Source organism: Erpetoichthys calabaricus, chromosome 1, assembly GCF_900747795.2.
Source record: "Erpetoichthys calabaricus chromosome 1, fErpCal1.3, whole genome shotgun sequence".
Classification (NCBI taxonomy): domain Eukaryota; kingdom Metazoa; phylum Chordata; class Cladistia; order Polypteriformes; family Polypteridae; genus Erpetoichthys; species Erpetoichthys calabaricus.
The window spans coordinates 280,242,410-280,258,430 of NC_041394.2; the positions used below are offsets into that span (position 1 = coordinate 280,242,410).

At 37.2% G+C, this 16,021-nt stretch overlaps 1 protein-coding gene across 2 annotated transcripts in view; it reads left to right on the top strand.

The window, feature by feature from the left end:
- The window catches only part of bcat1 (branched chain amino-acid transaminase 1, cytosolic), a 142,918-nt gene that overhangs the window by 77,493 nt on the left and 49,404 nt on the right, over positions 1–16,021 (top strand). For both annotated transcript variants that reach the window (XM_051930133.1, XM_028815684.2), the window contains exons 5-8: positions 1,470–1,589; positions 3,539–3,702; positions 4,535–4,677; positions 6,734–6,819. In XM_051930133.1, coding sequence (XP_051786093.1) covers positions 1,470–1,589; positions 3,539–3,702; positions 4,535–4,677; positions 6,734–6,819 — 513 coding nt within the window. The remainder of the gene's footprint in view (positions 1–1,469; positions 1,590–3,538; positions 3,703–4,534; positions 4,678–6,733; positions 6,820–16,021) is intronic.

Consider the following 16,021-nt stretch of genomic DNA (forward strand, 5'->3'; position numbering starts at 1 on the left):
AAAACCTGCAGCCACAGGGGGCTGGTTTGGGAACCACTGCTGTAGAGTACTAAAGTAAAGTAAAGTAGAGTACTAAAGTGTATGAACTTGTCTTTCAGAATGACAAAAAGCATAATGTGACCTCTAAAAAGAAACAAAATGCATTCTGTTTTTGTGTGTTGAAATTGTTTTCAGCATTTTCAATTTCCTGCCTTGTGCCCCGTGTTGGCTGGGATTGGCTCCAGCAGACCCCCGTGACCCTGTGTTTGGATTCAGCGGGTTGGAAAATGGATGGATGGATATAGTAGGACATGGTGCATGAAGTCAACATAATGTATAAAACTGTGTATACCAGAGATTCAAATTTTAGTGTAGATAGTTCATTTTTACTCATTTTTGGAAAAGAACTGCATTAAAAGTGATTGTTGGCTCAGTTTAGTTTCCCCCTCGCCAAATTGCTCTCTGATGTTTTTTTTTTTATTACTAAGTAAAACCTGCCAATTTTTCATGTTTACTCTTTGTCAGCCATAGTTTGTCTTTTTTCCCTCACTTTTTACTCCAAAAGACAGTCTAACTCAGACCCCTCCTATTACCACCATCCTGAATATTTTCTAAAGAATTATCGCACTTTCAGTTTGATTGGTGAGGACAATTTGCACATTTGATTCACATACTAATAGTGTATTTTTACATTTGTCAGAGCAGTTGTTAATTTAAATTAATTGTGTGTCGAATTTTCACAACAAGCTCACAGGCTCACAAAAATGAAACTGTGTTTCAGGGACAACGATCATCAGTTAAACAAGACTTTGATCTGATTTGTCAAAATAAATGTTATATTAACAAAACATGAATTACAGCAATATCTAATGAAAGAAATCTAATTTCTTATGCATTGTAAATCAACCCTTATTTGTGACATACAGTATGTAGAAAAGTATCAACACCTTTGAGACTGAAAAAGTTCCTTGCCTGAAAAATAAAGCAGAATCAAGGGAAATGTAATAAAACATAATGGAAGAGGGGGAAGGTTAAACCTCACTCAAGACGTATTCAAATGTGGTTCCTGAGAAATTATATTTCCTAAATATTGCACTGTCTTTTCAAATATTTGGAGAGTTTTCGAAACAAACATATACATACAAAATATACTCAAAGAAAAAAAATAAGAATTTCTTATTGACCTGTTGGTGCTTACAAAGTGAACAAAATATTTACACATCAATTAAATGCACTATCTCCATTTGATATGCCAAAATACATTTCCTGCAGACTGTTATATTTTTCTCTTCTAAACCAGTCTCTTCTTTTGCAGTTCTAATAATTATTCTCTAAATATTAAAAGAAGGGATTTTTCAAGTCACTTTTTTGTCAAAGACAGTCAAAATAGTACAAATACATCTTTTACTGCAACCAACCAATTGGTTGAATTTACAGGGCATATACTATATATTTTTTTATGATGCTTTGTCATTTGTTTTCTTCTTCAGAGTTTTGATAAACAGGAGTTACTGAACTGCATCAAAAAACTGGTTAACATAGATCAGGAATGGGTACCTTATTCTAGTTCAGCCAGCCTCTACATTCGACCTACCTTTGTTGGTACTGAGGTAAGATCATTCCAATTTTATATGTGTTAAGGCCATGTCACATTAGATGACTTTTAAGGAAATTCCAGTCATAGCATTTACCTTATCTTAGAGAATCAGAGGTAATCATCAGCACAGTGGTTGCGTAATGTGACATGCCCTATTGACTTCAACTAGCCTACAACTGTAACAGATTTGATTTTGCCTTTAGTCAAAGGAACAGTCTGTGTGCGCAGGAGAGCTAACAACCACAGAATGCACCAAAAAGGAACAAGGAATGTTGGTACTTTGGACATCATAAACAGGAGAGGTGTTTTATGTCCTAAAACAGAATGGAAAAACAGTAAAAAAAGAAAAAGGGGGCAAACATGGCAGTTAAGCCTGTGGTACCTGTCTACACTTCCCATAACACAGGCTCTGACAGGCAGTGTGCTGTTGGGTGTCAGCAAAAGGGTTGAGCAAGACTGTGCTGGAAGATCAGCACAAGATCACTAAATGTAACATGGCCAATAATTTACAGTCAATAGGTGACCCGATAACTTATAGTTGCATTCAATTCTTCTTGGCTTATCATCTGTGGACGGAGTGGTGGCTCTGAGGCTAGGGATATGAACTGGCAATTGAAAGGTTGCCGGTTCGAATCCCGTAAATGCCAATAGGGACTCTGCTCTGTTGGGCCCTTCAGCAAGGCCCTTAACCTGCAATTGCAGAGCGCTTTGAGCAGTGAGAAAAGTGCTACATAAATGCAAAGAGTTATTATTATTATCTGCACAGACTCAGGTAGCCTGCATAGACAGAGTTGTCTTCTCTTCATGGAAGAATGGCAAGAGTGATAGCAAGAGACTGAGGGGGAACGTGAGCCTTTTCTTAAACTGGTCTAATTTGTTTTGGTATACCTCAGAACCAATGGGTGCAGGCAACTCCCTTGATTCATCCAGTTTTATTTCAGCCAGAATTCAATTCAAATGACCAACAGAGTAAGTCTAATGCCCCTTTCTGGGCTAGGTTCTCCTAAACAGCTCAAGCACAACCCCCTTCCCTGTTCAGCTACTTTACAGTGTGGGTGTAATAAATAAGCAAGAAAGGAAACTATTAAGCCATAAAACTAACCCAGATGGTGCTTTCCTCATCAATGAAACATTGGGGGTAAACAACTGCTTTGTCCAGCTTCCCGACTCTTCAACATTACAAATAAAGACATACAAAATATTTATCAACTAATATGTTAGAAGTAACTTATTTTACACTCCACTACAGTGGTTTTTAAAGTAAGTATTAATGCACATTCAGGACCATATCCATATCTGAGACACAACTAAAATGAAACTTACAATGCACAAAGGAGATTTAAGAGAGAAGAAATCCATTCTTTTTAGTAAAATAATTGCCAAATTTTTTAATGTGAATATTGTCTTTTTTCTGTGGACAAACACTATTAATTCAAATTTAAACTGTTGCCATAACAATGTCTGTTGCTTGAAAGCTCATACAGTACAAATATTAAATCTAAGTGCAACAACAATCATCCTTCTCCAAAAGACCCAAAACCACTAATTTAACAAAAACCGTCTTAGACTTTCATCAAATCCTAAGTTCAACAAGCTAAGTTTACACATCTCATGGTTTGCGCCCCAGGTCCTCTGTGTGTGGTAGCGCTTTGAGTAGTGAGAATAGTGCTATATAAATGTAATGAATTACTTTTATTATTATTATTATTATCTTTTTAAATCTGTTTATCAATGCACATATGTGTTGATTGTTTGAAGCTCACTCACTGTTATTACTTGTTTATGAAGTTACTAGGATTTGTGTATGTTTTCTAATTTTTCCCCATTTTTTATATTTATTAATTAATAACTGTCTTTACTGGGTAGAACGGCTTTAAGATTACAGGACTAATGTAGTGCCAAAAACCAGATACTCATGCATTTTCAAATTATTGTTTCTCTGTACTCTTGCAATCAATTTAGCCTTCCTTGGGTGTTAAGAGGCCTTCCAAGGCACTGCTGTTTGTAATCCTCAGTCCTGTGGGGCCTTATTTTTCAAGTGGGAGCTTTAATCAAGTGTCACTATGGGCTGATCCAAAATACATCCGGGCCTGGAAAGGTGGAACTGGAGACTGCAAAATGGGAGGGTATGATGTACTATTACATTTATAAAAAGATTAAAAATAAAGGGGGCACAAATGAGTAAATATCATTTATACATATTCCTTCTAAATGATACAGCTGGGTAGCATTGTTCAGTCCAATTTAATATATTTTTGTATGGCCCTCTTCATTGAGTACAGACTCAGAGCACACATTATACAAATGGTACAGTAATATGTAGAACTAAAAGGATCTAATTAAAGATATTATTTTACTATAACATCCTAATTATAATAATGTAGTATTTTTTTGCATCAAGTTTTTCAGAAACAGCCTTGTAATTATAAAGGTATCTAATGACTCTTGTAATTGATGAGAAAAAGAACAAGAAAGGAGTGACCCATTCATTGTTTAAATATATTTTTGTCTATAATAATGTTGTGGGGAGTCCAGGCCTATACTGGCAGCACTGGGCCTAAGGCAGATGTTAATATTCAACACCAATCCTTCACAGACCATATTTCACACTCAAAGTTAGTAAATTTACAATTGCTAATTAATCCAACACACATGCTTTGAGAACATCTGGGGGAATCTGAGCCCCAAAACAAAACAAGACTGAATGCAGGGAGAACTTTGAAATTTCTGAGAATCAAATCACAGGCCTTGGCTCTTTGAGGCATAAGCATTATGCCCTGTGCAACATGCCAGCCTGCCACAGTAATAATACAATTGATTTCTCATTGTTTAGCTAGAACTTACACATTTAAAACTTGTACATTTTCTTCTTTTTTGATACACTTACATTTGCCAAATTATGGATGTATTCAAATATTTTTTTCTGTTTCTTAATACTGCCTCTCTGCTTTCCTGTAGAAATTACGGTGCATCATTATATGCTCAATACGAGGCCACTGAAAGAGGATGTCAACAAGTACTTTGGCTCTATGGTGAAGAACACCAAATAACAGAAGTTGGAACTATGAACCTGTTCCTCTATTGGATAAATGAAGAAGGAGGTAAAAACAGAGTATAAAATGTAATTGAATCACTGAATACTATGAATGGTTGATTAGACAGCAGTTGAGTGAGAGAGAAAAGCTGTGTATGCTGATACAATGAAAGAGATATTTTTACTGAGACAGACCAGGAGATGAAATCTAGTCAAAAGTTACATGCAATTTCATAAAGCAAAAGTCAGATCTTTTGCCAAACCCAAAAAATCATAATCAAAAAAGAATCAAAAAAGAAAGCTAATACTGTAAGAAATTTTCTTCAGAGAAAAAAAAGATTAGAACACACAAAGTTTTTGAATGTTTCATCCACAATCTGGGATTGATGTCAAAGTTGACCTTTTATCTTACTTCATGGTCCGTTTACTTTTTGGTATTTGAAATTTCATTTTTAAGCAAAAACGAAAAAACGAAAATGTAAGGAATTTTCAGATTTTGATTTTTGATTAAAGAATAAAATGAGTGAAATAAGGTATTTTTTAATTCTATGGTAAGAAATAGCAGACACATGACTGCATTATCATTTCTTTCTTAAATGATATTTTCTGAAACAAAATTTCAAATACCAAAAAGTACACAGACCCATCACAAAAAAACTAATTTTAAAAAATGATAGCACCTGTGAAAAACAAAAAATGGCTATAGAAACGATGAGAAATTACTTAACTTCTGCATAATTCAAAACCTACATAGAAATTGAAAACTGAAAGAAAAAAACATGAAATCAAGTATTGAAAACTTAAAAACAAAACATAACATTATATGTTATGGGTTCCTGGAAATAAAATATGTAAGATAAAAAATGAGAATGATTGCGTGGTGGCCTAGCAGGAAACCAGAAGATTTGCAGTGTTACCTTTTTAGAAGAACGTTCAGAGAAGATTGGCAGGAGGCCAGTGAAATTCTATTTTGTTAAATGGAATGAGTTGGACTGTGTTGCTCCTTTAAGACAAGTAATCTGGAAGCTGCCTGAGAGACCCAAACCATTAAGAGCAGCATTGGGCTCAGGAGTGCAAGGACTTGCTGGAGGAGATACTAGCCTGGTGTCCCTGCAGCTGGAGCAGGCTGTCTTCCAAAATAATCAGACTTTATATTGCCTGTCCATAGTATACAGAGTTGCACACTTCTTAACTATTTGAAAGAGAAAATAGAGAACCATGGACATATGCTAGCCCATAATGAACTCTCTCAATTGTAGGAAGTGTTTAGCTGGGGCAACAGCCTCATAATTAATGTTTAGAAAAAAATTATGGGGAGGCACTGATTCCCAGTCACTTGTCGGAGATAGGAGGAGAACAAATTAAGGATTGGTCTGAAGGAAAACATGAAGAAAGTTAGCTAGAGGCAGATCTACAGTGAATAAAAAAGGGCAGAAGAAGCAAAAAATCCACAGAACAAAGACAAGCAGTATGTGTGCAGTGAAAGCCAAGTAGCTGCACTCACTTACAGAAAAAAGAAAATGTAAATTTGTGTTAAAAACAGTAACATAATAAAAAATAAAAGAGGTTATTTTAACATTTACTATAATTCTATTGTCTTTGATTACCTTATGTAGGAAATACTATGAAAGTTAAACATAATTTTGAATCCTCCCTACCCTGAATGGTCACAATGTTTAAAACACAGATGCAAGATATCTGTTTGACTTAGTCCCAGGAATTCATTCTGTGTCATTATGGTTGAGAAGTTCTGGCGGGACAAAAACCAGAGGCCTCTGGGTTACAAAAAAGATGAGAAACTTCATTGAGCAATAGAAGAGGACAGCTTCTAAACTGCAAAAGCTGTGGCTTGCATATTTGTGATACAAGACTACCTCTGTTCCGGCCCACATGCTCCTACACTTGCCCAGATTGTTACAGTATTAATACAACTCATTTTGGGAACAAAAATTATAATATGAAACAGTTTATCAGTTGCTAAAACCCCCCTTTGAACACTTTATTAATCTTCATGGATACATTATATGATATGTATGTACACAGAGAACAGACATTTTGCTAATATGACTTGAATGTACTCTATGTAAAAAATGTTTCTTTAAATTTATTTATTTTATTAACAGAGGAAGAACTAGCAACACCTCCACTGGATGGTATTATTCTTCCTGGTGTTACTAGACACAGTATTCTAGATCTGACAAGGAAATGGGTAAGTATCTCACTCAGTCTTTTCAGAACATGATGAGGCCTAGGAACATCGGGGTGTAGCATCTGAGACATTTAATCTACTGTTAGGTAATCCTGCCAATAGTTATAGAATGAATCAAAGTTCACAACATGGGGCTGAAATCTTTCAAATCTTTTAAATATTCATCTTGTCCTAAAAAAGAAAGTATACAGTATGAGCATCTGGAGCCCTAAAAATTTCATGGACATGTGCTGAACCGACATAGTTGATAAAATACTGCATGTTTACATTGTAGACAGTTATCACAAGTATCTGTTAAATAGGGCACAGTTTGCATGAGACTTAGCACTTTTACACTTTGGGAAATCAACCACATTGCTGAAATATATGCTTTAAACAAAGAAACAGGCACAATAATAACATTCATAAAAGGAGAATGGGTGGTGGTAATGCAACAATTGTGATTTTATAATCATGTTAAACTTGACTGAGTTTCTTATACCCCTTCCTTACCATGTCATAAATGCAACCACTATAAAACTCCTCATCACAGCTCATGTTTAGAAGAAATCAACGGGAGGTCAGTGTTCAAAAATGTCAAATTTATACTGTTCAAAATGCTATGAAAGCAAAATGCACAAAGATTGGCAATTGAGGTGATACTTAAAATAAGAGGCATTGTATTCCATTAGGATTAGAACTTAAAATGCATAAACTGCCAGCTTTTGATGGAGAATCGCGTGGTGAGCAAAACAACATGTCATAATTTCAAATTTGAAATTAATTTTTGTTCATTCTGTATATCATTATTTTCTTTTCATGACACCATTGCTTTGCCATGTCGTGTGCTTGCACATGGATGGCCTAAAAGTGACAAATCAAGTCACCGAGTCAAATACTGTTGACTTAGGGTATTATGACCAACAGCACTGATTTAGAGAACTAAGCCCTTTCTTTTGCTAACTACAAATTAAAAAGAACATGTTGCAAAGAGCAGTACACTTCTATGAATTAATGAGCTTTCAAAAAAAGGTTACGCATTTAGAAGGCATTCTTTAGTATGAGTATATTTCTGAATGATCTCTCTTTGTACTTATACTGTGATTTAAGAAATATCTTCAGATTTTTAAAGGTTTACTCTTTAACAATTTAATTTTAAATGACTCTCACCTTTATTTTAGAAAGAGAAGATTCTGGATATCTCTATCTATTTTTTAAATGAAAACAACATTACAAACTGAAGCCACTTTGTAACTGTAAAGGTTTTAATGTCATTTTTTTATTGCACATAACTAGGCCCAAAAAGCCACTATTAGACAGATGACTGTGCTGTTAGTAACTGCTTCTAGGCTTGTCAATGGAATTTAAGTTAGGCAAACAAATCATTACTTTTCTAGGATGGAATCATGTACTTTTTGATATTTTATAATTATTTTAAAATTAAGATGAGTGCTTACAAATTACAAAATTAACAAACAAGTTGAGTGGCACGATGGCGCAGTGCAAGTGCTACTGCCTCACAGTAAGGAGACCTGGGTTTGCATCCCCACTAAACCGCATGGAGTTTGCATGTTCTCCCTATTACTGTGTTTGTTTCCTCCCACTGTCCAAAGACATGCACACTTAGGTGAATTGGACACACAAAATTGTGTGTGTTTGTTCACGCTGTGATGGACTGGCATTCTCTCCAGGGTTTGTTCCTGATTTGCATCCTGTGTTAGCTAGTATAGGCTTCAGCAACCACCCCTGCAACCGTAGTCTGGATTAAGATGGTTAGAAAACGACATGAAGAAATCGAGAACACAGTTTAAAATAGAGCAGTGTGTTATGTCACAGCTCAGATGGGGTCAACGTATTTGTGAAGATAAATGTATTCTGGGAAAAAATAATGGACATAGAAAAGGCTTGGTAGTAACATTGTCAAACAATAGGCTAGGGTTTAATCCAAGAGACAAAAGAACCGAAAAAGCAAAACAAGAAATGAAACTAGAATTGTAGACAAGGGAGCAGAGGAAATAGCCCTATCACTAAAGTCCTAATTAATCCTAACACTAAGAGAGAGAGAGAGAGAGAGATCCAGTACATGAATAGCAAGAGCTGTGAGACACAATATTTTATAGGGGCAAAAGGATGATATAATGACCTCTGTGTTACATGACCACCAATAGACATAGCGATTGTAAACAGTGGGTGTCTGATAATGGGAGAGAGAGAGATGAGCAAGCAATTAAAAAGCAGTACTAACAAGACCCACTCACTCTTCTGCTTAAATCCATTGGTTCAGTAACACTGCTGCTGATGAGCCTTGGGAATGACCCTGGCTTGGACTGGCACAAAGAGATGGGGAAAATTAATGCACATCGTGTTGCCTCTGACCCCAAGTGAGCAGTGTGAGAAGAAGTCAACAGCATGAAAGTTCAGGCAGGGAGCACAGCAGACAAAAGCTGAATGGAGCTACAGTATATGGAAGGATCTGTGGAAGTGTAGAGCAGCATCAGCAGCATTGGAGGTTGGACAAGGAAGGAAACCTTACATGAGGGAGCAAAAGAGAGCCACTGCATTTCACAACATATTAGACTACCAAATGCAGATGATGATAAAATATCAGCTTAATAACTCTATAAGAAAATCCACAAAATGAAGATCTATCAGCATATTGCCACACAGTATAACCACCAAAAAGTTAAACATCAACATCAAATACTCCACACTGAAATCAGAAATGTATATTCATAAATTTATATTTTTCTTCAGGGCACAAAATAGTGAGATATATACCTTCCAACACTTTTTAAACTGCATCACAAAAACTCAAACAATGGATCACTTAAAGTACTCTAACCTTCAAGGCCCATGCTGGAGCTAAAAAGTCAAGGCTGCATATGCACCACATGAGCAAAGTTATGGCTCTAACAAATACAGCAGAGTCTAAGGGCCTAACCCCAAAACTGGCTGGGGACAGCATGCACAAAGAAAATTACCAATACCGTAAAAAGAAATACTTTTCTAGATAAGTAATTGCATTAAGCATATCATGGAAAATTGGAAATATTTCATGACAACTAAGTTGAATTTGCTAAAACATTTAAAAATATAATTTACACGGTAAGTTTACTGCATTACTTATACTTATTATTTAATTGTTGCACAACAGTGCCATTTCCTGGGGTATAAGGAGGATCTGCCCTGAATGCAGAGATGCCAGTGATAAAGGAATACAATAACAAATTAAAAGTGACACAGAATCCAAAAGTGGGAGCAAAGGTTTCTATAACCTTGATAATATTGTGTTAGTAGCAATCCCAAAGCCTAATGAACAACTGGAGCTCAAACATAACTGAACAGTTTACTGGATCAGTAAAATATCGCAGAGGGGATAGAACGGAGTTGTCTTATAATTATTAGTATAACCCTGAAAAACTGCTAGTTGTAGAGAATATTAGAAGTTAAGACTAAAGCAAACAGAACTTCTGAAATAATAATTTCTACCTCATAAAAAAAAAGTTCAGTAGCTTCAGTACAAACAAAAAATCATAAATTTGTCATTTTGACAGAACTGTTTATCCATGTTGACATAGATCTTCTAGTTGTATTAAGATTTTGAATAATCTAAATGTGTAGTATTCCGTTTATGGAGGATATTCTTTTTTTTTTTGTGGAGTGGAGTTACACTGTATGACATCTCACTCTCCACCTCAGTAGAGATGTCTGGGCTTGACGGCGTAGTCACTGAGTAGCAATGTGACCCGTGCTTTGACACTTTCTTACTCTCATAAAGAACAATAGCGCATGCAACAAAAAACAGTGTCTTCGGTAATTCTTCTCTTGTAAAGACAGTTGCAAACATTTGCAGTTTTGACCTACTTGATCCATCCTAAATAAGGACTATTGCATTTTCTAAGTAACAAGCTCATTTTTGTGGAGGAAATGAACAGGACATGTTTAATTGTGGCAAGCTTTAGACTTTTGTTTACTTCTTGCAGTGAATTTGTTGTTTAGAGCTTGTCAATAAACTTTTAATTTAATTGTGTAACAAAAATTCTGGTGGTACTGACAAGGTGAGCAGGCCATTGCTCAGCTAATTATAAAGACAGCAACATTTTTTTTGATTGTCAGCAGCGAAGTGGTGCAGCATGTCATACTGTCACCCCATAACAATTATATGTCTACTTCACAACCTTTTTGTGTTGGCATAAATCTCTTTAGGGCATGTCAGAGTTTTGCCTCAATGCAATAGCACTTTGATTGACATATGATATTATTGTAGGTTTGTGAGTTTGCATCCAGTCCAGGTTTGATTCTTGACATTTTCCCATTTGGAAATAAAAAGCAGATATTTCAGATGAGTGAATAAATAAATGTTATTATCATTACTTAATATGTCTATCCTTCCATTTTTTCAACCATCTTCTACTACAAAGTCACTAGAAGTCACAACCTATGTGTAAGCACCACAGAGTGCAACAAACCAAACACCGGACTGGACAACAGACAGTTATAGAACACATGCACACTCTTTCACAACCAGTTCTGAAATGTTATTCAACCTAAAGCTAAGTCTGTGAAGTGTGAGAGAAAGCCACATGTACACAGAAAGAATTTGCTAGCTTGATATAGACAGTGCCTGGCCTGAGAATTTGAACCCAGTCACTGGGCCAGTGAGAGAATTGTACCCAGTATATTACTGACAGTCAGCACAGACTCCACTATAGAAAGCCCAGAAGGTGGTAGGTGACCATTTGGCTTAGGCCTCCAAGACTGAGTTTATTTTTGACTTTTAATTTTACAATTTTCCGTTGTCAACTGGCCATAATTCATTGATTATATAATGGACAGATATTGTTGGTATCAGTTTATGTTTAATTAGTTTCTACCTTGTTCTCCATTTGTTTTAACAAATCTGAATGTATATATACATCCATCCATCCATCCATCCATTTTCCAACCCGCTGAATCCGAACACAGGGTCACGGGGGTCTGCTGGAGCCAATCCCAGCCAACACAGGGCACAAGGCAGGAACCAATCCCGGGCAGGGTGCCATCCCACCGCAGTGTATATGTATACCTGTTCTGTATTTAGGAGTTAGTATAATCTATACTTGTATTTTGACTAAGAATTGTTTACAGTGCTCTGCCCTTGTACTCAGTGTAGAGTGTCATACAAAATAAATTGTATTTTATACTATTGTCCCTCCTTAAGCTTTACAGATTCTACAGTCTTAATCATCAGTACAACTTGCAGTCATTTTTATTTTATTTGTTCATTTCAGGTTTCAGCTTTATGTGTTTTTTGAAAGACTCATAAAACAACACATTGTCTTTAGTTGTTAGTTATGTCCATCCCCCTTGGATGAAGACTGATTAACTTTCAGCTTAATCTGGCACAAAATAAAAACATTGTTGATGGTATTTGTACCAGTCACATTGAGAACAAAAGCTGTTAATATCCCTCCCCACCCCCAGCAAGAATGATGCATTCATTTAAAACAAAGACAATTGTGATGTTTCAAAAGTAAGATATGGAGACTGAATAAATGGGAGGTCAGTATTTTTTGTTATTTATTTGTTTAATATTGTTTTAATTCAAGTTAGAAGGGAATGGAAAAAAATTTAAAAGGTTGGCATTTTTAAATAGGATGGCACTGTGGTACAGTGGTTGGAAGTGCTGCTTTACAGGTCCGGTTCAAATTCTGTACCTGTTTCTTGCCTGTGCAAAAGTAAAAAAAAAAAAACAGACAGACTAGGAGAAAGTAGTACTGTTAAATATCCTTGTCATGATATAAGTAAAAATTCTGACTTTTTTTTTAGATACTGGTTTAATGTATGTTTGTAATAGAAACACAGAACAAACGAAAGTGTTTTGGGGCACCTTGCAGCTAAACCCATCTATTATAAAGTTGAAATAAAAAAAAGCGTGTTTAAAATGCAAAATAAGTCTTCTTAGACCGAGTATTATTCTGACTGTTGAAGATGTTGGTTCTTCTGATCATATGGCTGCCGGGCAGGAAGAAACGGGTCCAGGCGGGCAAACACCAGAAGTGACGTCAGTGGAGGAGAGCCATTAGACTTCTGGTCTGGAGAGGTAGAAAAGGAGTGAGCATTATCACACAGTGTCACCCCCTGAATTGGTACAGAATTACCACCACTTGAGTCCTTATACTGTCTATCATGCACACACGTGTGACATGACAGTAACAAGTGGCCCAAACCCGTCAGGTCATGTGATCTGAACCGTGAGGTCATGGACACGAGAAAGAGCATTGCTGTTGCCATGGAGAGTACCCCAATGATGTAGGACTTTCACCTGATAAGGCTGTAAGTCAAAGTACCACCTAGTAACACAGGGATTTGTCTCTTTATGAAGAGCCATCCACTGTTAAGGTATATGGTCTGTCACCACAATGAATTCAGGTCCCAGGAGGTAGTACCTCAGATGGTTAATAGCCCATTTAATCGCGAGGGCCTCTCTTTCTACTGCCCCATACCTGGTGTCATGATCTAGTAGTTTCCAGGTTAGATACATAATGAGGTGTTCAACAGCATTGATGCTTTGGCACAGCACAGTTCCAAGACCTGTGTTCGAAGCGTCAGTCTGTAAGATAAAAGGCAAGGAAAAATTAGGTGTAATTAATAAAGGTGCTGACATGAGGGCCTGTTTCAGGTCACATATTGCAACTCCTGACTTTTCATCTCATACCACAGTGTTTGGGACTCTCTTCCTGCCCTCTCAGGGACAAACTGGTTATATTGCCCCGCTAACCCCAAGAAAGCTTAGACCTGCTGTTTGGTTTTCAGACAGGGCCAATTCTTAATGACATTAACTTTGGTGCATTGTGGTTGTTTGGTACCTCTGTCCACCAAGTAGCCCAAATATTTAGCTTCATTCTACCCAAAAAAACAGTGTTTAGGGTTGGTCGTAAGCCTGAGTTCGCTTAGTAACAGAAGCACTGCACGAACCTGCCACATGTGATCCTCCCATGTGTTGGAATAAATGTCATCTAAGGATACGTATTTAAAGGAGCATTGAGGACATAGCACTCTATCCACCAGACTTTGGAAGGTCACAGGCGCCCCATGAAAACCAGATGGGAGGACTCGGTACTGCCAATGACCACTTGGGGTACTAAATGTGGTCTTTTCCTTTGTGGATTCCGTTAAAGGAATTTGCCAGTACCCTTTCCTCATGTCAAGCGCAGTCGAGTACTGAGCCTTGCCGAGTCACTCACGGAGCTCATCCACTCGTGGCATTGTATTGTGAAACTTGATTTAGCCGGCAGAAGTCATTGCAAAAGTGCCAGTACAATGGGGCTGGACCAGGGACTAAAACTCTCCTCTATCACACCAAAATCCAGCATCCATCTGATCTCAAGTTCTACTTCTACTTATTTGGCTTTCCATGGAGGCAGTACGTGCGTTCTCGGACTATGACCCCGGGCTCTGTAATGATGTTATGGGCAACTGAAAGTTCACAAGGGGGAGAAACTGATCCTAATTCCTCCCTTCCTCACTGACCACCTTATACAGCATTTGTTTGAGAGTCTGATTAAACCGCTGTACTAAACTGGTAATTTGAGGATGGTATACTGATGTTTTTAGATGCTTAATCCTGATTAACTCGGCTACTTCCTTGAGCGTTTTCAAAGTAAACAGAATCCCTTGGTCCTTTAGGACTTCTTTAGGGCTGCTGATAAGCGCAATGACCCCTACAAGTTCCCCAACAATATTTGTAGAATTAGCCAGTTTGATGGGAATAGCTTCAGGATAACATGTAGCATAATCCACATTCACCAGAATGTATTTGTGACCACGTGCAGAGGGTTCAAGGGGTCCTACAATATTGACCTCTGTGCACTCAAATGGAATATCAATGAGCAGTACAGGAACAAGAGAAGCACAGTCCTTTCAAGGAATCTGTCACACATGACACTTGGGGCCGAAAGCAAAAAAGTGAGGGACCTCCTCATTAATTGCTGCCAATAAAATCGATATTTAATCCACTCCATCATGTTCTCAAATGGGCAGGATATGGGTATGTGCCAGTTTGCAAACCTGCCACTGGTAAGTTAGCAGAACTAACAACAATGACCTCAGTTCTCCCTCATGCTCAGCTACACGATATAAAAATCACTTTTAACAAAAAAGTGAAGCCCCTGTGGCATGGGATAATTTGTACATTGTCCGTCAATCAGAACAACCTCATTCACAACAAACTGGAGGGAATCGTCATTCCATTGTTCTCTTTTAAATGATGCCTAAATTGAAAGTGTAATTCCGAGAGGGAATCTATGATGACCTCATGGGGTGGAGTTACACTGTGTGACATCTCACTCTCCACCTCAGTAGAGCTGTCTGGGCTTGAAGGCGTAGTCACTGAGTAGCAATGTGACCCCTGCTTTGACACTTTCTTACTCTCATAAAGAACAATAGCGCATGCAACAAAAAACAGTGTCTTCGGTAATTCTTCTCTTGTAAAGACAGTTGCAAACATTTGCAGCTTTTACCTACTTGAGCCATCCTAAATAAGGACTATTGCATTTTCTAAGCAAAAAGCTCAATTTGAAATATACCAAAGCAAGACCAAAAGATGGTGTTTCCTAACCAGGAAATGAAGTGTTGTCATATAGGTATAACAGTGCGAGAAAACTGATTCCTGTTGCTCAGGCAGGCCGAATGTTTTATACTCTTCATACTGTTGATGATGTCATCTGAAGCAAACACCACAGACCAGTTACTGCAAGGAGTTATAGAACCTATGGTTTCTTCACTTGTGGCTTTTTCTGTACTGTCTCAGCAATGCAGTATACTGTATGTTAGCCTACGTTTACACCGGAGGCACATACTGCCCTGGAGCCTGTCACACTTTAACTATTGCCAGCTACAACAGAGCTAATACCATCATCTGTGGTAGCAGCAGTTCCTGTCATTTTGGACACACCTGTTCCTGAGAAGGGTTTTACCTGCTGCTACTCTCTCCCTAAGCTTAGCTTCATTAGTAAAACTGTACAACTGTGGTTCTTTTTTGCAAAATGTGTGTATAAACAATGAAAAGCATTACTTATCAATTAAGAGAAAAAAAGTATGTTACATATTTGTTATTTCCAGTCACCTGTAGCCCAATGCTGCTTTGCATTGCTTCATTTGGTTTTCACTAAAAAGCATCAATAGACACTCCTACATCTTGTTGTCTCTGTTAATTTGATGTTATAGTAGTATACAGAGAAAT